This window comes from Chiloscyllium plagiosum, unplaced genomic scaffold, assembly GCF_037043375.1.
Source record: "Chiloscyllium plagiosum isolate Xiang-an unplaced genomic scaffold, Cpla_swu_hap1 HiC_scaffold_23, whole genome shotgun sequence".
In the NCBI taxonomy this organism is placed as follows: Eukaryota; Metazoa; Chordata; class Chondrichthyes; order Orectolobiformes; family Hemiscylliidae; genus Chiloscyllium; species Chiloscyllium plagiosum.
The window spans coordinates 26,867,484-26,891,107 of record NW_028270161.1 but is presented as its reverse complement, the minus strand read 5'-3'; the positions used below and the strand labels follow the sequence as shown (position 1 = coordinate 26,891,107).

General features: G+C 39.0%; 1 protein-coding gene across 3 annotated transcripts in view; it reads right to left on the bottom strand.

Moving 5' to 3' along the window:
* Window positions 1-23,624, bottom strand: part of orc5 (origin recognition complex, subunit 5) — a 118,748-nt gene that overhangs the window by 33,409 nt on the left and 61,715 nt on the right. For all 3 annotated transcript variants that reach the window (XR_006315099.2, XM_043713853.2, XM_043713854.2), the window contains exons 9-12: window positions 20,446-20,536; window positions 18,922-18,974; window positions 17,776-17,888; window positions 905-952 (exon numbers count right to left, since the gene is read on the bottom strand). Coding sequence is in view for 2 of the 3 variants with exons in the window: in XM_043713853.2 (XP_043569788.1) it covers window positions 905-952; window positions 17,776-17,888; window positions 18,922-18,974; window positions 20,446-20,536 (305 nt within the window). In the remaining variant the exon portion in view is untranslated. The remainder of the gene's footprint in view (window positions 1-904; window positions 953-17,775; window positions 17,889-18,921; window positions 18,975-20,445; window positions 20,537-23,624) is intronic.

Genomic DNA, 23,624 nt, shown 5'->3' with positions numbered 1-23,624 from the left:
AGTGAATGTTTAAGGGGATGGATCAATTTTCAATTAAGCAGGCCATTTTAATCATGGGTGACGCTAAGCTTCTACAGTATTGTTGGAGCTGCTCCCATTCCATTTTGTGCCTTCCAGATGGTGGACAGGAGAGTCAAAAGGTATGTTTGTCACCACAGAATTTCCAGTCAAAAGTATATTGTAATTTTTAGTGCTGTAGTAAATATTGCATACAAATTTCACACAATTCATTAGGTAATGTGCCAGCTAAAGTGGAACTGAACTATTGAGACAGGTTGGATACAATAACAATGCTCAATTAACAGGACATCCCAGTCAGAACACCCTCTTGGAAATTAGATGAAGTTAAACCCTGAAAATATCAAACTGTCTCTCTCTCATGGGGGACAGGTCAGTATTAGAAGCGAAGAAAAAGTAAACAACTCTTTACTACACACACCAAAAAGAACAATGATATATTACCCAAAAAGCGAAGAATGAAAGATCCAAACCAACCCTTTAAGTTTACTGCAAACAAAATAGCTTGATGCTAAAATTTGCATTACTGTCTAAACAGATCTTTGCAGAAACCTAATGAATTTCCCCACAGTGATCATTATGTAAAACATAAAGCAGTTCAGTCAATGTTAAAACAAAGTGAAACATAAGAGAAAATGTGCAACTTCATCACACGACTGATCAGTTTTCTTTAATTAAAGCACTTTCCCCTGCCATGTTATGATTGTGTACAGTATCACATTTAAAATTATTATTAAATTTGGAATAATCCAAAAGTTAATAAATATTACCATCTAGAAAACTGGTGCCATTTCAGGAGTAATCAGAGTTGCAGCAGAGACAATGATCCAACTGGGATTTAGATAATAATAATAATAATAATAATAATAATAATATCAATAATCACCTTCTCATGCTTTTTCAGAAATGAGGTTTTCTTAATTTTCCCATGATACTGGAAATAAAACAAGAAGAAGAAAATTTAAAACATTGTAATAAAAGAGCTACAGCCACTGGAGATCTGAAAAAACAAACAGAAATTGCTGATGAAACCCACTAGGTCTGGCAGCAGCTGCTGGGTTTTGGCAACAATTTCTGTTTTGACACTTAAAGTACTCAAGGCAATTATATAAATGCAATTTAAAAATTTGTTTCTCAAATTATAAACTTTTTTCCCCCCAACACATGAATACAAGTTTATGATCTTAACTACTTTGGAGTAAATCCAAAATGTTGCCTAATGCAACCAATACTCTCAGGTTGAAGTAGTATTTCCAATTAAAATAAGAGATTTCATTATCAAGTACTAGTCACCTACCAACATAAATCCTGCCCAGTAAACTAATGAATAACTTTGTACAGATACACAATCCTTTCCAAACAAAATGCATTACAGTATTTTGGTCTGAAACACAAACCAAACATGAGGATGTCAGACTTGGTTCAGTGATAGCATTTTCACCTTTATGTCAGCAGTTGTGGATTCAAATCCTATTCCATATCATGAACATGAAATCATGAACTTTCATCTGCCTCCTCAAGGCATTATCATGTGGTGCTTATGAAAATGGAAGTAAACCTGCAAGGTTTGTAGCTCAGGTTGAGGTTTAGGGTGTAGGTTTGCTCGTTGAGCTGTATGTTTGATATCCAGACGTTTAATTACCTGGCTAATTTTATTGGGGGTGAACAGTGCTGTTACATCGAATGAGATCATTATTTCGTCTTCCTCTATTTTGGTGTTTTTGATGATTTTTAGGAATTCCTGGGTGGAGTGGATGGAGTGCTGTGACTCTTCTACTAGGTATTTCAGTCTTGCGTGTAGTTCTTTGGCCAGTCTGTAAGTTGGTATTCCGGGTAGTGAGACTATGGGTCTGAGGGGGGCTCCTGGTTTATGGATTTTTGGTAGTCTGTAGAATCGTGGGGTGTTGGTCTCATCTGGTTTCATTTTTTGCAATTCCATCTTGTTTAATTGTCCGGAATTGTGTAATTTCGTAACAGCACTATTCACCTCCATCAACATCGACCTGGCAAAGGAAACATTTACCACACTTTTAGAAGAGACCATCACACACACCCCAACCACCATCAATCACATTACCATCGAAAACATTATGAAACTAGTGGACCTGTGCCTCACCACCCACTTCACCTTCAACAACATAATCTACAAACAAACCAACAGCACACCCATGGGATCTCAGCTATCAGGATTCATAGCAGAAGCAGTAATGCAAAGATTAGAACAAACAGCCCGACCAACCATCAAACCAAAAATCTGGGTCCGCTACGTAGATGACACCTTTGTCATCACAAAACGAAACAAGACAGAAGAGACATTTAACATCATCAACAACACCCTCACAGGCATAAATTTCACCAAGGAGGAAGAAACCGACAACAAACTCGCATTCCTGGACGTCACAGTCGAAAGAACGGACAACGGAGAACTACAAACCTGCGTATACAGAAAACCGACAAACACTGACCAAATACTTAACTACACCAGCAACCATCCCAACACACACAAACGAAGCTGTATCAGAACACTATTCCAACGAGCCACCTCACACTGCAGCACAGACAAATTTTGGAAAACAGAGGAGAACCACCTATACAACGTATTCAAGAAGAACGGATACTCAAAAAATACAATCCGCAGATTCCTCAACAACAAACCACGACAAGCAGACCAAACACAGCCAGAAACCCTAACCACCTTACCATACATCAAAGAAGTTTCAGAAATGACAGCCAGACTACTAAGACCCCTCGGAATCCTAGTAGCACACAAACCCACCAACACTCTCAAACAAAAACTAACAAACTTAAAAGACCCAGTACAACCCATGGACAAAACCAACGTCGTCTACAAAATTCCATGCAAGGACTGCCACAAACACTACATAGAACAAACAGGAAGAATGTTATCCACCAGGATACACAAACACCAGCTAGCCACAAAAAGACACGACCCTCTCTCCCTCGTAGCCCTACACACGGATGAAAAAAAAACATCATTTTGACTGGGACAACACATCTATCCTGGGACAGGCTAAGCAAAGACATGCCAGAGAATTCCGAGAGGCCTGGCACTCCAACCACAACGCCATAAACAAACACATAGATCTAGATACCATCTATCAACCCCTCAGAAAACGAACAGGAAATGACATCACCACAAACCCCAGGAACCCCATCCAGGACAAACATATAAATAGAAAGCAGGAGACAACAGCTTCGCTTCACTTGGAGGTCACCACTGATGATGTTACCTCGCCAGGTAATGAAACGTCTGGATATCAACCTACAGCTCAGCGAGCAAACCAAACCCTAAAAGGAAGTAAACATTTCTGGTCTATGAAAAATTCCTAACCAATGTCCTTTTTTAAACAATAGTCTTTTTGTAAAAAATTGATTTGCTCATGGGATGAGACCATCTCTGGCTGGGCTAGTATTTATTGCCTATCTCTAATTGTCCTGCAGAAAATGGTGGTAGCCTGCTTTTTTTGAATTGCCACATTCCTTCGGTGTACAATCTTCACAATGCCTTTAAGGAGGGAGTTCCAGGAATTTGACGCAATGATAATGGATGGATGGCAATATAGTTTGAAATTAGGTTAGTATGTGGCTTGGAGGTAAACTTGTAGACAATAGTGTTCCCATGCATCTACTGCCAGTTGCCCTTCCTGACAGTAGATATTGTGATTTGGAAGGTGCTGTTGAAGGTGCCTTTAAAGGTACTGGCAGTGCATCTTGCAGATGTTACACACTGCATTGGTGGCAAAGGGTCAAAGGTGTTGGATGATGTTCCAAGCAAGCAGACTACTTTGTTCTCTTCAGTATTGTTGGAACCGCACACAACTAGACAACTGAGAAATATTCCTTTACATTAATGTTCAGTAATTCCATTTGACACAAAAGCAAACAAAGGCACCATCAAGCACCGTATTTTTAACCATCTGAAATAACTGACTCTATAAAGATATTCAGGTAGGAATGTTACAATAGTGCTGCCTTCACATTAAGGATATGCTCTCAACTTCAATGATTGTGAATCAGCTCACAATCATTGGAACTGAATTTTTTCTAAATTTTGACAACCTCAAGTGCAATGTTTACAACCATAAAAATCTTCTCAAAACTCGCTATGAACAATTGTCTTAACAATGTCATCATGTCTCTACTCCTTCATACATTCTCAAGATGTAAAGAAATATTTAAAATCTACACATTTTAATATCACTAAGTATATACTTCAACATTCAATTTAGATTTCATAAACAAATTGAAGCAGTCATAAGCAGCAGCAGCACAATGTGCTGATATATGATAGCACACTTCCTTCACAGTCCTTCAGCACACTTACCAGCATATATAATGTTATGATATAGAACCAGTGAAATTGTGGGGGGAAATGCAACTGGCCGTTATGACCCTCCATTTACCCTCTACTACTTAGCTCATTAAGTCTATAATGACCAATGGCAATACATTGCTCAAGAAGAAACTATAAATGCTGTTTTGCTAATACTGTCTATCTTTTAGAGTACTGTCACACAACCATAAAAAGCTTGCTTAATACATAGTCATTATGACAAGTTATTACAGCAGAGTCCATGCCAACTCCCTGCAGAGTATTCCAGTTGGTCCTGTTCTCCCAGTCTATCCCAATAGTTTTGCAAGTTTATTTCTCCTCACTGTCCATTCTTTTGAAATTATTGCATATCGAATGTGGAAATAGAGATTATGAGAATTTTCTAGGTTATCACCACCATATAAAAATATTCTTCTTAACATCCTACCGCAGCCCTTGCTCAAACTCTAAAACAAGTTTCTCCTTATCTTGTACAACCAACAAAGGGAAGGTTCCAGCCTTTGTCAACCTTAATCTAAATTTGCCATAATCCCTCACACCCCCATCAAATCTCCCCTCAATGTGCATTCTAAGGAGAACAACCTTAGCTTCTCCAATTTGACCTTGCAGCTATAGTCCTACATTGCCAGAACCATTCTAATAAATCACTGCTAGACATACTCATCCCTCCTTCAGCCAGTAATTAGAACTGGACAAAATATGTTGCAGCTTAACCAGAGATTTTGTAAGTTTTAGCATAACTTTTATGCAATTATGAGCCCAAGATACCATGTGATTTGCTAATTACTATCAAACTGCAAAGTTTGAAGATCTGCGCACATGAATCCCCAGATTCCTCTGTCCAACTTTAGAACTATGTGATTTACAAGTCAATATTACTTACAACTTGCAAGTGAGCTAACAAGGATTTGAGTATCAATTAACCTTTCATACTTCCACAAAAAAAAGACAGAAAATGTATTTATAATCGTTAAGTCAGAAGACCATAAACCATGCACTCAATTGCATAAAGATGAGTATGTACCCTGAACAAACTGAAACACTGGAAAAACTTAGAACATGACAGCGCAGTACAGGCCCTTCGGCCCTCGATGTTGCGCCGACCTGTCATACCAATCTGAAGCCCATCTAACCTACACTATTCCATGTACGTCCATATGCTTGTCCTATGACGACTTAAATGTACTTAAAGTTGGCAAATCTACTGCTGTTGCAGGCAAAGCATTCCATACGCTTACTATCTGAGTAAAGAAACTACCTCTGACATCTGTCCTATATCTATCACCCCTCAATTTGAAGCTATGCCCCCTCGTGCTCGCCGTCACCATACTTGGAAAAAGGCTCTCCCTGTCCACCCTATCTAACCCTCTGATTATCTTATATGTTTCTGTTAAGTCACCTCTCAACCTTCTTCTCTCTAACGAAAACAGCTTCAAGTCCCTCAGCCTTTCCTCGTAAGACCTTCCCTCCATACCAGGCAACATCCTAGTAAATCTTCTCTGCACCCTTTCCAAAGCTTCCACATCCTTCTTATAATGCGGTGACCAGAACTGTACACAATACACCAAGTGCGGCCACACTAGAGTTTTGTACAGCTGTAGCATAACCTCATGTTTCTGGAACTCGATCCCTCTATTAATAAAAGCTAAATCACTGTATGCCTTCTTAACAACCCTATCAACCTGGGTGGCAACTTTCAAGGATCTGTGTACCTGGACACCGAGATCTTCTGCCCATCTACACTACCAAGAATCTTACCATTAGCCCAGTACTTTGCATTCCGGTTACTCCGATCAAAGTGAATCACCTCGCACTTGTCCACATTAAATTACATTTGCCACCTCTCAGCCCAGCTCTGCAGCTTATCTATGTCTCTCTGTAACCTACAACATCCTTCGTCACTATCCACAACTCCAGTGACCTTAGTGTTGTCTGCAAATTTACTAACCCACCCTTCTACGCCCTCATCCAGGTCGCTTATAAAAATGACAAACAGCAGTGGACCCAACACCGACCCTTGCAGTACATCACTGGTAACTGGACTCCAGGATGAACATTTCCCATCAACCACCACCCTCTGTCTTCTTTCAGCAAGCCAATTACTGATCCAAACTGCTATATCTCCCACAATCCCATTCCTCCGCATTTTGTACAATAGCCTACTGTGGGGAACCTTATCAAAAGCCTTGCTGAAATCCATATACACCACATGAACCGGTTTACTCTCATCTATCTGTTTGGTCACCTTCTCAAAGAACTCAATTAGGTTTGTGAGGCACGACCTACCCTTCACAAAACTGTGCTGACTATCCCTAATCAAATTATTCTTTTTTAGATGATTATAAATCCTATCTCTTATAACCTTTTACAACACTTTACCAACAACTGAAATAAAGCTCACTGGTCTATAATTACCAGGATTGTCTCTACTCCCCTTCTTGAACAGGGGAACCACATTTGCTATCCTCCAGTCTTCTGGCACAATTCCTGTAGACAATGACGATTTAAAGATCAATGCCAAAGGCTCGGCAATCTCCTTCCTGGCTTCTCAGAGGATCCTAGGATAAATCCCATCCGGCCCAGGGGACTTATCTATTTTCACACTCTGCAGGATTTCTAATACCGCTTCCTTGTGAACTGTCGAAAAATATTCATTAAGTGCTTCCCCTATCTCCTCTGACTCCACACACAACTTCCCACTACTATCCTTGATTGGCCCGAATCTTACTCTCGTCATTCTTTTATTCCTTAAATACCTATAGAAAGCCTTAGGGTTTACCCTGATCCTATCCGCCAACAACTTCTCATGTCTCCTCCTGGCTCTTCTGAGCTCTCTCTTTAGGTCTTTCCTGGCTAACTTGTAACCCTCAAGCGCCCTAACTGAGCCTTCACATCTCATCCTAACATAAGCCTTCTTCTTCCTCTTGACCAGAGATTCCACTTCCTTCGTAAACTACGGCTCCCGTGCTCTACAGATTCCTCCCTGCCTGACAGGTACATACATATCTAGGACACACAGGAGCTTTTCCTTGAATAAGCTCCACACTTCTGATGTGCCCATCCCCTGCAGTTTCCTTCCCCATCCTATGCTTCCTAAATCTTGCCTAATCGCATCATAACTGCCTTTCCCCCAGCTGTAACTCTTGCCCAGTGGTATACACCTATCCCTTTCTATCACTAAAGTAAACATAACAGAATTGTGATCACTATCACCAAAGTGCTCACCTACTTCCAAGTCTAACACCTGGCCAGGCTCATTACCCAGTACTAAATCTAATGTGGCTTCTCCCCTTGTTGACCTGTCTACACACTCCTGCACATACTGGACAAAAACTGACCCATCTCTAGTACTCGTACTGTAGTGTTCCCAGTCAATATTTGGAAAATTGAAGTCCCCCATGACAACTACCCTATCTCTCTCACTCCTGTCGAGAATCATCTTTGCTATCCTTTCCTCCACATCTCTGGAACTATTCGGAGGCCTATAGAGAACTCCCAACAGGGTGACCTCTTCTTTCCTGTTTCTAACCTCAGTCCATACTACCTCTGTTGACGAGTCCCCAAACATCCTTTCTGCAACTGTAATACTGTCCTTGACCAACAATGCCACACACCCCCATCTTTTACCATCTTCTCTGTTCTTACTGAAACATCTTAAACTGGAACCTGCAACAACCATTCCTGTCCCTGCTCTATCCATGTCTCCGAAATAGCCACAACATCGAAGTCCCAGGTACCAACCCACCTTATTTCGGATGCTCCTGGCGTTGAAGTAGACACACTTCAAACCAACTTCTTGTTGCTGGTGCCACCTTGCGTCCCTGAAACTTGATTTCGGACCTCCCTACTCTCAATCTTTTCTATACTTGAACTCCAATTTTGGTTCCCATCCCCCTGCTGGATTAGTTTAAACCCATCCCAATAGCCTTAGTGAATCTCCCCTCCCCCAGGATACTGGTACCCCTCTGGTTCAGATGAAGACCATCATGCTTGTAGAGGTCCCACCTACCCCAGAAAGAGCCATAATTATCCAAGAACCCAAAACCCTCCCTCCTGCACCATTCCTGTAGCCACGTGTTCAACTCCTCTCTCTCCCTATTCCTTGCCTCACTAGCACGTGCAACAAACCAGAGACAACTTCTCTGTTCATCCTGGCTCTAAGCTTCCATCCTTGCTCCCTGAATTTCTGCCTTAAATCCCCATCTCTCTTCTTACCTGTGTCGTTGGTGCCTATGTGGACCACAACTTGGGGCTGCAGCCCTCTCCCTCTTAAAGATCCCAAAACTCGATCAGAGACATCACAAACCCTGGCACCTGGGAGGCAACACACCAACCATGAGTCTCTCTCGTCCCCACAGAACGTCCTATCTGTCCCCCTAACTATGAAGTCCCCAATGACTACTGTTCTGCTCCTCTTCCCCCTTCCCTTCTGAGCAGCAGGGACAGACTCTGTGCCAGAGCCCTGTGCCCCACTGCTTTCCACTGGTAAGTCGTCTCCCCCAACAGTATCCAAAACAGTATACTTATTGTTGAGGGGAATGGCCACAGGGGATCCCTGCACTGCCTACTGGTTCCCTTTCCGTCCCCTGACTGTAACCCATCTGCCTTTTTCTTGTACCTTAGGAGTGACTACCTCCCTGTAACTCCTCTCAATAATTCCCTCTACCTCCCGAATGATCCGAAGTTCATCCAGCTCCAGTTCCCTAACGCGGTTTTTGAGGAGCTGGAGTTGGGTGCACTTCCCGCAGATGTAGGCAGCAGGGGACACTAGTGGTGACCCTTACCTCCCACATTCTGTAGGAGGAACATTCAACTGCCCTAACCTCCATTCCCACTATTCCAAATACTCAGCAGGTCTGGCAGCATTTACAGAAGTATTTCTAGATTGTAACTTTTGCATATCAGAATTTTGTTTTTATATTAGTATATATTATATGGTTTACTGTCTTCAACACTATTGGAATTAATTATTCATTTTAGTAAGAAATTTTAAATAGGTCATAACCACGGTGTTCGTTGCAAAAAGTAGTTTAAAGACAGGATTACAAAGTCCTCAAATCATATTTCTCCAATCTAACAAGATGCCAAAATAAAGATGAATATTTCCACTTAGCCACATTATGCTTTTAGTAGTAAACAATTTGATCTGTAAAGAATACTGACTTGACTGACAATTAATCAATATTTTTACCTTACAGTTTACACATCGTCTGATGAGAATATGAAAGCATTCACTGAAAACCGTAAAAGATACTTGGTTCCAGATTACAAATAAACCTGCAAAAACAAATTTAATGGGGACTTTTGAAGCACTTTCTGAAGACAGAATTCCCTAAAATTTTAAGATTAAGAAATGTTCAACATCCACTCTGGTGTATATTCATAGCACAAAATGTAATTCTTAAAGAATAGACTGTTACGATCCTACTGTACTACTGAACAAACTTGCATTGCAACGCATCAAATGTGACAAAAAAGCATGGTAAAGTTATCCCATCTCTATGGCTGTATAAATTTCCATGATGTCTGCAAGCAAAGCCAGAAACTGGTCACTGATACAATTTTCACTTTTCGCATACTCTCATACACGCCAAGTTTTAATTCTTCCATGGAATGTGGGCATCACTGTCTTGGTCAGCATTTATTTCACATCCCTAACTGCCCTTGAAAAGGTGATGACCATCTGTGTTTCGAACTACTGAAATCAATGCAGTGCAGGCACATTCACAACGCTGTCAAGTAGGGAGCTCCAGAATCTTGAGTTAGCAATATGGAGCAAAAATTAGAGGGGAATTTCCATGCAATAGTTGTCCATTCTTCTAGATGGTAGAGTTCACGGATTTAGAAAGCTCTGTCAAAGGAACCTTGGCAAGATTCTACTGTGCATTTGGTAGATGTATTGCATTTGGTGGAGGAAGAAATGTTTAAAATGGTGAATGAGGTTCAAATCAAGCAGTCTGCTTTGCCCTAGATGGTGTCAAGTTGAGTGTTGTTGAAGCTGAGCTTGTCTAGACAAATGTTAAGAATTCCATTAAAGTTCTGACCTGCGTGTTGTAGGTAGCGTAGAGACTTTGAGAAGTCAGGCAGTGAGTTACTCTCTACAGAATTCCTAGTCTTCAACCTGCTCTTGTAGCTAAAGTATTTACATTACTAGTTGAGTTCAATTTCTGATTAACAGTAGCCTCCAGGATATTAATAACTGTATATAAAAATAAGTCTTCTGATTCATGGCAGGTATATGGATGGTCCAGGCTGCAATAAAAAGATTAGAAGATTTTGGATCAAATTTTCCCCTCCCTGTGGAGTGAGCAATGGTGAGAAGATTACAAAATAGGGAATGAACAAAATCTGAATTCTGAATTAAGCTTTAAATGGGAATGTCAGAACCTTCCTTACTACCTTAGTTCCATTCATTTCCAATTCATTAATACCCCAAGTTGCCTCATTTGTGCCAATTCCAAGTTTCTTCTCCTTCTCAAAGGAACTAAACAGCATAAATTCCCAAAATACAAATCAAAGCTTGTACTTGGTGAATGCAGTTTGCTGAATGCTTGTCCTAGCCATCACTCAACATCAGCACTCTGTCCCCAAATGTTCCAGGAATACCATGCTCCTTGACATTTAGTCCACATTGGCAAAAGAGCTGCTTCATCACTTCAACATGCCTACTCTTGGATCAACTGTCACACTCTACTTTGATGCTAAAGGACACCAGAGACATGCTTGCTTCTGCTCATTTGCTATGCACACACAAAACCCTATACACCTGTACAGGGTGCACCTTTTGACTCTTAGTCACCATTCCGTCAATGAATGAACACTAAGGAAGTAAGCTGTTAAAGGGCAGGAGGAAATTCTAAATAGAAAACTAGGACCTCAGACAATAAGAGTGAACTGAGAGTTCCACCTGAGATAAGGGGGGGGGGGGGGATTCTCTCTCTGATCACAGTCACTTTGACCTTGACCCAAATAAGATGCAGGGCCATCAAGAACATGGGAATTTCCAAAGTCACGAGCTTGTGATAAAGTATACATGTTAATTATAATATGAAGGGTCTCAACAGAAAGGAGGGACTGAAAAGCAACAGAGGCCAGAGAGAGAGATACACACAAAGGAACATGAAGGATGAGGGACAAAATCTTGCATCAGAGGCAAAGCCTGCAACTCACTCATAAGAACAGGATGTTGGAACCTTGACATATTGGATTGGAAATAAATAGCTCCAAGTTCTAGCAGCTTTGGCAGAGAACTTAAGAGCTACTTAAGTGAATGTAAAGTGACACAGAGAACTACAGCCTCTTAATATGAAGAATTTGGATAATGCTGTTTAGGGTTGGATGATATGATTTGGTCAGTCTTCAGGGGCAAAACTGTTAGTGAGGCAGGTAAGGGCATGAAATGAAAAGATGAAAGAAAGTGCAGAAACCACACCACTCATCAGTACCTCCAGGTCTTTATCTGGAAAGAATGAGATAGGTTTCATTTCTGGTCCAGTTCTACAGATGAAGAGCCTTTCGCTGCTTAGAGTCTAAAGTAGTGTGCAGCTGGGTTTCAAATAAAATAGGAGCAGCATGCTAGGCAGAAGGTCCTGGCAGTAGTGAACACTTCTCTCTGTCCTGCTGTGAAGTTCCACGAAAAAGATACCAATGAGCCCAGTTGTAAAGGAATGACGTGAAGAACTGAAGACTGCATGACAGAAGTTGCTCCAGCTGAACCAGAGTGGACAAGGCACAATGAACTTCAATTAATAAATCTCTAACTGAAAATGGGAAATTTCCATGTTTCAAATCATCTCTCTAATTTAAGGTAAAGCAGAATACCACGAACGGAGGATTGACTGGCAACAAGCTAAGTGGCTTGATTACCATGGAGATGGCAAAACAGCAGGACGGTTGAGTCAAGTGACTTCCTGAACAAAGTGCAAAGTTGTCAAGTCTGAAAACAAAAGCCAAAACAAGTGACAACTTGTCTTGGAATTTGGCTAGACAGAGAAACAATAAAAATGTTGCAGAATGTGGTGAGCACAGAGGAGAATGCTCTGTGAATTATCAAGCAAGATACTGATGGGAAATAGCCTCCAGTCAAAGAGTAACATCCCATGACAATCTAAGGAATCAAGAAGATCCATCCTGACAAGGCCCAAGTGGAAAGAATCGCCTTGCTATTGGTAGTCTGTTTGGGAGTTGTCCAGAAACTGACAGGAATGCCTTTTTGAGTGTCACTGAGCAAAACAAGGAGAACCTAACTGGAAGGTGTGAATGTTTGATTGATGCCTGGAAAAAAACCTAAATTTACAGATATTAGGCAGTAAAGTATAATTGTTCCATGAGGCTTTTGATTCTATTAAAAGTTTGAGAGAGAAATAAATTTCCTGTAGAATATTAGTTGCATATAGAGGTGTTTAAAATACTTGTTCTTGGGCTCATTTGTTAAATATTACAACTTGAGATCTACTTGCCTGATGCTTTCAAAAAGTCCCTGGAATTTCAAATTTATTGATTAAAGTTCTTAATGTAGATCATAACAGTAGTCAGACAAATTAGGAACTTGAGCACTAATGGTTTTCAAGAAGTGCAATATGTCAGTGTAAATCCTGAAAATGTCCCGGGTGGTATTCTACTCTGGGTCAGCATGACTTCTACCCAACTACATGCAAACTGAGTAATCTCATGATTAAGATGCAACAAATAGCAGGATCAATATTGGGGAAAAAAACGAGTGCTTTCCCATTTGTTTGTTAACATAGTAGATATCTGTAACATTCTTGACACTGTTGCTCTTTAGTTCTAACCAACTGATGTCAGGTATTCTGCTCTGTTAACCACTCCTTAGATGGCTGTTTAACCCATTAAAAAAATCCATTTTGCCATCCACTGTGGGAGAAGTTGACAGATGGACAAAACTGTCCCACAGACAGTCAGAGTCTTGCCATGGACAATAAATAGCAACATAACCTAGGTTAGTTGGATATCTTGCTCCGTGCTTCAAGTCCTTCTGTCTTTGAATTTAGCAAACAAAAATGAACTAAGACAACTCATCTTAGGAACACACAAGGTGTAGGCCAATGTCCATCTGAACGCTTGGAGATCAGAGCATGACAATAAGTTTCGGAAGATGCTGCTGCACCCAGACCTTGGAGGTCCACAGTGGCAGGCAATATTAGAAGGAATATGGGTGTAGGCCATTAGGCCCTTCAAGACTGTTCCACCATTCAATAAGACGATGACCGATTGATTGTGGAGTCAGCTCCACTTTTCTGTCTGCATCCCATAACTCACAATTATCTTGTATGTCAAAAACCTATCCAACTCAACTTGAATAAATTTTAACATCCAACCTCAGCTAACTTAAGAAATTCCACATTGTAATGACCCTTAGAAAAGAAATTCTACTCATGTGTCTTAAAAGGGAGGCTTCTTATGCAAACTATTTCCCCTCCTTTTAATCTTCCCAAAAGAGAAAGCATCCTCCTGTTAGCCGCCTTTATAAGTCCCCTAGAGTCTTGACTTTCAATGAGATCATCCCTCATTCCTTTAAGCTCCAATGATTACAAGCCTAAAGTCTTTAATCTTTCTTCATAAGGTAAACACAAAGCCATGCTGACTATCTAATCAGTTCTTGCCTTTCCAAATACATTTAAATCCTATCCCTCAAAATCCCCTCCAACACCTTATTCATCACTTACGTCATGCTCACCGGTCTATAGTTCCCTGGCTTTTCCTTAACATCTTTCTTAAATAATGGCACACATTAGTCAACCTCCAGTCTTCCGGCACCTCACTGGAATCAATAAACATGGCTATTGATACAAATATCTCAGCAAGGGCCCAGCGATTACTTCCCTACCTTCCCACAAAGGTTTGAGATAAGCCTGGTCAGAGTCCCAAGGATTAATCCACCTTTATGCATTTTAAGATGTTCACACCTCCTCCTCTGTATATGGACACTTTCAGAAATCATCACTTATTTCTCCAAGTTCTGTAGCTTCCATATCCTTCTCCGCAGTAAATACTGAGGCAATGTCTCAGCCATTTCTTGCAGTTCCGCAGAAAGATGGTCTTGATGATCTTTAGGGGCCCTATTATCTTAGTATTCTTTTGTCCTTAATGTGTTTGAAAAATCCCTTTGGATTCTCCTTAACTCCATTTGCCAAAGGTATCTCATGTCCCCTTTTTGATCTCCTGATGTCCTTCTTGAGTATACACCTAACACCCTTATACACCTCTAGGGATTCACTCAATCCCAGCTGACCAGACCGGACATATGCCTCTTTCTTTTCCCGACACCTATCAGCCTTTCCCTTTACATTAACAGGAACATACTGTCTCTGGACTCTTGTTAAATCATTTTTAAAGTTCTCCTACTTTCCAACTGTCTCTTTTCCTGCAAATAGCCTCTCCCAATCAACTTTTGGAAGTTCTTATGCAATACCGCCAAAATTGGCCTTATTCCATTTAGAACTTTAACTTTTTTTCCAGTCTATCCTTTTCCACCGTTTTTAAAAAACTAATAGAATTATGATCACCTGCCCCAAAGTGCTCCCCCCACTGACACCTCTGTCATTTGCCCTGCCCTATTTTCCAAGAGTAGGTCAAGTTTTGCTCTCTAGTAGGTACATCCATATACTGAAGAAGAAATTTTACTTATACACACTTAAATTCCTCTCAAATTTAAATATCACTATGGTAGTCCCAGTATATGTTTGGAAAGTTAAAATCCACTACCATGACCACCTTATTATTCTTATAGATATCAGAGATCTCCTTACAAATTTGCTTCTCAATTTCCCGCTGACTATGGGGGGGCCTACAGTACCATCCAAATAAGGTGATCACGCCTTTCTTACTTCTCAGTTCCACCCAAATACCTTCACTGGATACACTCCCAGGCATATCCTCCCCAAGTAAAACTGTAATGTTATCTCTAATCAGAAATGCCACACTCCCGCCCAACTTTCTTGCCCCCTCCTTCCTATAGCATCTATACTCTGAAACATTAAGCAGCAATCCTGCCCTTCCCTGAGCTCCATTTCTATAATAGCTATGATATCCCAGTTCCATGTTTCCAACCATGCTCTGCTTTACCTGTTAGGCCTCTCCCATTGAAATAAATGTAGTTTATCAGTCTTACCTCATACTCTGCCTTGCTCTTGCCTGCCCAGACTATTTGACTTGCTCCTCTTTCCAAGTGTACCAGCCTCAGACTTCTCTATTCTCGCTATATCTTGGGTGACAGTCTTACTGCTCTAGAATAACTTAATATCTATGTTTTATATTTATTAAAAATTAATCAAGAGACAGATCTCAATAAAAAATCCCTCACCCTACTCACTACTGTAGATTTACAAAAAAAAGTTTATATTTCTCTTAAAACAAATACTTAACTGATCAAGCTCTGCGAGCCTGACATCCTCAGCTGTGAGTAGTTCTGATAATAAGTCCTCTCCAAGGTCAGGTATGAAATTTCACTGATTGTTTTTCTTGGACTGAACTCCAATTTCAGGGATGCTTGTAATTTCACAGTCAACCAGCTGTGGATGTTCACTGATTAGTTTTATTTAGATTTTTTAAAAGTTCTAGAGCCATTCTCCGACCGCCCACGTAGTCTCTCCTGACAACAGGTCTCCTGCTCTCTCTCTTCTCCCATTTAAAGTATCATTGTTTTTGATCTTTTTTAGCAGTTCCAAAAACAAAGCAAAAACATAAAAGCAGTAACTACTGCTCCGATAAACTTAAAAAAAAAAGCAGCTCTTACAGTAATGATTCTCTGCTGTCCACCATTGTGCAATTTTGGTTATTGAAAATAAATATGGTTCTAGGAGCAAACCTTGACAACTTGAAAATTATCCATCTATTTCCACATTCTGCCCCTTGTTAGCTAACAATTTTTTATCTATGCTAATGTGCTATCCCTTATACCACATGCGTTTAGCTTGTAGACCAATGCATCATGGGACACATATTCAAATACCTTTAGGAAGCCAAGTACACCACATCCACAGGTTTCCCTTATCCACTATGAATGTTATTTCATCAAAACCCTAATAGAAAATCAATGCTTTCAGGCAGATGCAGCATGACTTTGTGAAAGGAAAAGTGTTTAATTACTCTATGAGTATCCAGCTATAACCTCCTAAAAAAACTGGATTCCAAAACCTTCCCTAACAGGCCTATAATTTCTTGAATTCAGGTGTTGCATTTGCTATTTTCTAATCCTTCTAGAATCTAATGAATTTTGGAAGATTACAACGTTTAAAAGACATTTGGATAAGTACATAAGAAAGAAATGTTGGAGGGATATGGGTCAAACACAGGCAGGTAGAACTGGTTTAGTTTGGGATTATGGTCAGCATAGACTGGTTGGGCCGAAGGGTCTGTTTGCGTGCTGTAGGACTCAATGTGTCTAATACTGGTGTGACTGCTTTTAAAACCTTAAGGTCTCTGTTCTGGCGACTAGCCTGCCTTTAAATCCCATAGTTTTCCTAGCACCTTTTCCTCACTATCATCTCTGGATTTTCAATTACCTTTGTAAACTTTTCTTCTATGATGAAGACAGACACAAAATATCTGTTCAAAGCTTCCACCATTTATGTATTTACCATTATCAAATCCTGGACACTCACTCTCTCTAACGGACCAAGACTGGCTTTAGTTATTCTTTGCCGATTAAAATATTGTAGAAACTCTTACTATCATAGTTAATCGTTTCCTTTCAGAAAAGGCAACAGCCTTTTTTTGTAAAAGACCTGAAAATTTATTGTTCCATTAATAAATTTATTTTCCATGTGTGAGAACTACATATGTAATCTGCTCTTATTTTTCCAAAAAAACTGAGTTAACCCAATTTCTACTCAAGGCTGTACAAAAGCTTTAGCCAGGTGAGAGGAAGAAATTGCATTTCCAAAAACGCTGCAACCCAGCAACTCACTTTCTTTTCAAAAGCCATATGATTTGTTTAAATTAGTACTTCTGAAAATGCTTTAGTATCTTCAAAGGAGATCCTAATAGTTACTCCTGATACTTTGCATTGTTACTGCGTAAAATAACTTAAATCAGTAAAACACAATAGTAAAGAAGATATCTACCCAAGAACAACAAAAATTTATCACCCTCATATGTCAAACCTGAAAATAATTCAGAATGTTCAACCTTTAGAATAGGTTTCTTAAAGCACTGCATTTTTGATTCATTACCGTTACATTTTCCCTTGATCAGTTATCCTTTTATCATACACAACATGAAACGTAAGGTTTCCAATGAAAGTTCTCATATCTAAAACATTAAGTTTCTCTCTCTTCTGATACTGCCAGAGCTGGTTTTGTTTCCAGATTTTTTAAAATTCCATTCTACATGCATTCATAAAAACAATTAAAAGCCAGGATTACAGAAATGGGTTGAACTACCTTTGAGAAAAACCTTTTGTCTGTTCTAGCAGGATTGTAGGAGGAGAGGTAGGCTGCAATCAGCAGGAATTTGGAGTAAAATGGAAGTTCAACATGTGCATGCATGGAAAGTCCTGAGTATTAAAAACAAAAAAAAAGACTTGAGTCAGCAAAGTTATTCAAAATACAGACTTTCAGCCAAAATAATTGTGGACAGAGATGGACATATGCTGAAGTAGAACATTTGCTCAATTTCTCTCTATTTTTGATATTTCATTCCAGGTACTGTTTTTGATTGCTCTCCTTGATAAAACTAAGATAAAAACACAATACTGCACATTATTGCTAGTTGGGAAATTGACAAGCAGATGCTTCCCAGTTCCTTTTATGATGTAAAGAAAATCTGGAAATCTCATGCAATACTACTTGCATTCAAAAGATAGAATAACATGACGTTTCACTAATTCAGGGCATTAATTTTCAACACAGTTAAAGGATAATAATAACTCTTGGTACAAATTTTAAGTGGAGAGGGCAGTGTGAAAACTGAGGCCTTTGAATCATAGACAATTAAGATGATCATTTGGCAGGACTTACTTTATTTTTGTCGATGAAAACGGATATAGAATTTTGATCTAACAAATTATCTATTTCACGAGGTTCAAATTGAAGCTAATGTGACATTTACAACTGCAGTAAAGTTCTTTACACATCCCTATTTCCTTTGTTACTACTTATCATTCTTCAAGACTCTACAGAATACAGGCCTGTTTTCCCAGTCTCTCTTCATAGGACAGTCTCACCATCCCAGGAACAAGTCTGGTGAACCTTCACGGCATTTCCCCAATGGCAATAATAGGGGAACAATTGAGTATTAAAAAAAAGTAAACCACCAGGAGAATACTTTAAGCATATAAATAAGTAGTACTGATAAGCAGTAGACAATCTAGCAATGTGTTGAACTGTCGACTGCAATTGGCATAAATGAAAGTAGATCATTATTTGTACATCATTCATCCCATGGTCATTAAAAAATTAATTAAATTATAATTTATTTATATGAATTATGCTCTTAAGGTTACAATTCACACTCTTAAAAAAATCTTTATCAACCAGCAGCAATTAAAGAAATCTCTCCTCTGGTGAACTAAACCAGGGTTGGTTTACCTTTCAGATGTTCACCTTCTTTATCTTCTTGCTGCAGCCTCTCCCACTGAGAACTGAAACATACAGAATAATGTATTTAGCAAAATAACAATTTTCATGACAGAACGATGGAAATCAAACAAAAATCGTTAGTTTTTGCACTCTTACTTTTTAGAGAAGTTTTATTTTTTTAAAAAGTCAAGCTTTTTTAAAGTCACTTATGGGACATTGATGTTATTGTTAGCTTCAGCATTTATTGGCTATTGCTAGTTACTCCCCATAATGCATTGGTGAGTTTCCTGAACTCCTGCAGTCCATGTGGTAAAGTCCTCCCAGGGAGCTCAAGAACTTTGACTGAGTGATAATGAAAGAATGGTAATATAATTACAATTCAAGAATGTGCATGACTTAGAGAAGATCTTCCAGGTGTAGGTGACCCCCATGAGCCTACTGCTTCATTTCTTTTAGGTGGTTGAGGTCACAGGTTTGGGATATACAATCAAAATCATCTTGGCTAGTTGTGACACATCGTGGGTGGTGCACACCGATGGCACCATGAACCACTATTGGAGAATCAAATGTTTACATTAGTGGATGGTATGGCAATTATGAAACTATATCCATATATTTCCACATATGGTCTTTAACTACAACTAGCTTCTCCATCTCACCAACAGTGCACCATAAGAAAAACAAAGATAATAGGTATTCTTAAAGAAAACTAAGGATGGGCAATAAATGCTGGCTGAGCTAATACTACAAAGCATCCCACATTTTTTTGTTAAAAAAAGAAACTCTGTTCGGAAAGATTGTGTGTAAACAAAAATAATGACATAGCAGCAAGACAGAAATGAAACAAGCGTCTTGAGTCGGGATACATTCAGCACGTCACAGTCCCTAAAGAAACCATGCTAAGAATCCAAGGGATATAGTGTACAATAAGCTGAGAGACTTAACATTTGGGTCAAGATCGTCTATCAGGCTGAATCAGGGTATGCACAGCATATTACAACTATGAATGAAAGAAAGAGTGAAAGAAAGCACCAATTAAAAAACCAACGAAAGAAAGGAAGATGTCTACTGGTGTGTCAATGATAGCATTTCTTCTTCCATCTAGTGAAAGCGAGCGGCCTGACAGAAGGAAATTCAATTAAGGTAATTAGATTTGTATGTATGCGAGATGCATCATGCGGATAATCAAGAAATGGGAATTTTCAACTCTTGTTTTAGTTTAATGTGACCAGTTTAAGAAAAGTCGTGATTTTTTAAAAAATCAGCATTGCAGTCACTAGCAAATCGCTGCTAGCAAGACTGAGCCTTAGCAATTGGTCTTTGATCTTTGTCACCTTGATCTATCACACTTCTACTGAGCTACCATGTAAAATCAAAGTGTTTGCAAACCTGTGAAGAATAATTAGCCTCATGTTAGTTACATATTCAAGAACAGATTTTGATACTGGTAATATTCTGGGATAGTCCTCTTCACTTATCTAATTTTAGCTGCCGGTACTATTGAGTGATTATGCTTCTTATAAAGGTGATTACCTTGAGATTTCTCGTAAATAAACCGTTTCCATTGCTTTTTTCAGATGTGGTTCAATGTTTCGCCACAGCCGTCGAGTATCCTCTTCTTTGGCTAAATAAAAACATCAGCTTTTTCAATCAATTATTGTAGCTGCACTTTCTTCCTATCTCTAATTTTCTAGTGACATTCAAGCAGAAAAGCAAATCAGAAATAAGAAGTCTAACGTATTTTTCATTCCTTTAGTGCCCAGTGTTATGGACCAGACTAAACCTCCTCAAAACATTATGATGATAGCTTACACCCCCAACTTTTTTTTATTTTTAAAAGCAAATGTAAGGTGTTGTGTTCCGGATGTAATTTGAATGGTCCAACTACCCAGGCTTGAAACAAAAACACACTTTATTCTTACACTATAGTTAAAATATAAACAAAAGAATGAAGAATTAGAATAACTTAACTCTACTGGAAAACTATTAGAGTAGTTAAGTACTAAACAGTAACTGTTTCAATTTGATAACATCCCATAAACATACCCTTGGCAAAGGCAAATTCAGTAAAATAGATAGTCTCACACGCAATTTTAGCATCAGAAAGAAAACCCAAGCTTTTAGCTATAACAAGGAGAGAAATAACAGCTTCCACATCTAGCTTCAAGATCCCAGCAACTACTGAAAGTTAAACTAAAATCCTGGTTCTGTTGAAGCTTGACCCCACCCCTTTATGCTGCTTCTATTATAAGACCTTAAGACATAGGAGCAGAAATTAGACTATTCAGCTCATTGAATGGCGGAACAGACTCAATCATGGCTGATAAGTTTCTCAACCCCATTCTCCCGCTTACTCCCCATAACCCTTGATCCTGTTGATGCTCAAGAACCTATCTACCTCTATCTTAAATATGCTCAGTGACCTGGCCTCCACAGCCTTCCGTGGCAATGAGTTCCATAGATTCATTACTCTCTTGTAAAGGCCTTCTTGAAGTCCAGGTAGATAACATCCATTGACACTCCTTGGTCAAAGAAATCTAGCAGATTTGTCAGGCATTACCGCCCCTTGATGAAACCATGCTGACTTTTCCCTACTTTACCATACACTTGCAAGTATTCAGAAATCTCATTCTTCACAGTGGATTCAAGGATCTTACCCACAACCGAGGTTAGGCTAATCAGTCTAATTTTATGTCTTTTGCCTTACTCCCTTTTTAAACAAGGGTGTCACGTTAGCTATTGTTCCAACTTTTTTATAAAAATCCCTATAGCCTCACAAGCTATAGGGACAAGCTATACTTAGGACAGACATCTCGCCCTCCATCTCAACTCTCTAAAAAAGGACAAAAAAACACCTCTTAAAGTGATAATTTCACCACGTCAGATACAAGTAAATTATGCCAAAACTTGAAGGTTTAAGCAGAATTTTGAAATAGAGCGACAACAAGTTACTTTGCAGATTGAATTCATAAAAACCTAAGAACATTTCATGCAGTTGCCATATTGAGATGGTGAGATGCATGCAGCAAAAGGTACATAGTCAAAAGCAACAATTCAGTAAAGTGATCAAGGGCTACTCGGATACAGTAATTTAAAATCACTAAAGTGCAACTTCATTTATATGCAATTTCTCAACTTTTTTCAAAGTTGATTTTCACTGTCTAACTTAAAAGACTTTCAATTTCCTCAGAGAAGGTAAAAAATGCAACCAGATTCTATTTGTGAACATGAAGATAAGTAGAAGCAGTGATGCAAAGTGTGCTCTACATTTAATAGATTTGACATCCTTAAAGTGAAGGCAGCAAAAATTGCATGTCTAACCTTTTGATTCAAAATCCAGTTTTCAATGAGGGAAAATAGTTGGCTCATAGTGAGCAAAAGGCTTGACAATGTTATAGCAAAACTCATTTTTATCTTTGCAGTAGTCAAATAACAATACTGTTCAATAAAGTAGATTCAGTGTATAGGATATCTATCCTGATATAATGGCAGCAAATATTCTCTTTCAAGTCAATTTAATACCTTCAGAAAGGTGCAAAATGCAGAAAAAATAAAACTCAAGGAAATTATTTGGTATTGTATGTGATAATATCTATCTAGAATTAAGTTTTATTTGTGTTAACCTATTTGAATCCCTCAAGCAATACAGGCAAACATACCCGGTCTTCCAAGATGAGAGGATTGGCTACAGTCATCACTACCAATTGTGCATGGTAGAAATGAAATTAAAACGTTACACTAATCACATGACTGACCAAACAAGACACATTGCAATTCATGTTTTCATACTAATTATTGCCGACACCAAGCAACCCAGCTGATTTCATAATCTCACTTTAGCGAACAGTCAAATTCAGAAATGATATCAACCAGGGAACAGAAGCCACTGAATCTGAGCTAGCGCCAAGTTTTGAGGACTCTTGACTAAGAAAACAATTTTATAAATGAGATGAACAGTGACAGACATGTTCATCTCAAATTTAGTTGAAGTAGTGCAAAGAGGAAAATACTGGTTGCAATTATTTTCCTGCGAGCAGTATAGAAACGTAGCAAATTTAAAAAGTTAATTTTGTGGAAATAAAAATATCGCATTTGACACCTAACGTGTGCTTATTTGGAGCAGCAACAAGAAGCAAAAATATCACTGTTTACAATAGCGTAACTCAGCCAGGTTTGGTCACAAAGATGCATGAAACACATGGAAGCAGATTCCTAGCACTAAACAATTTATTACAAAGAAAGACTGGAAGTGCGTTGAACATCGGTGCCAGCGAAGAGAAACTTATCAGAAGAATACAAGGTGGCAAACTGATATGAAAGACAAACCTTGACTATCATATGAACAGTCGCTGTTAACTCAAATTAGCTTTTAGGATTAAAAGTCATCCAACATTTTATGGTCTTTAAAGTGTTATCAACCAGGCCAGGCCCCTCAAAGCGTTGCAAAAAGGTAGCCCAGAACCTAACTTTGTTAGTTGATTTAAGCACGTGTACAGTGGATATTCCAGGACAGAATCAGCTGATCAAGTTACTTCATTTCAAACAAAACAGAGTTTATTTACAGGATTACTGAATGAAATACAAGAGGAAATAGAATAACAAATAACTTATTCTATCCGAAACCCAACAGACTATCCCAGCTTAATGACGCTGTTCCAAAATACTTGTAACAGTTCCCATAAATACCCCTTGGCACAAAAGGAAGAATCAAA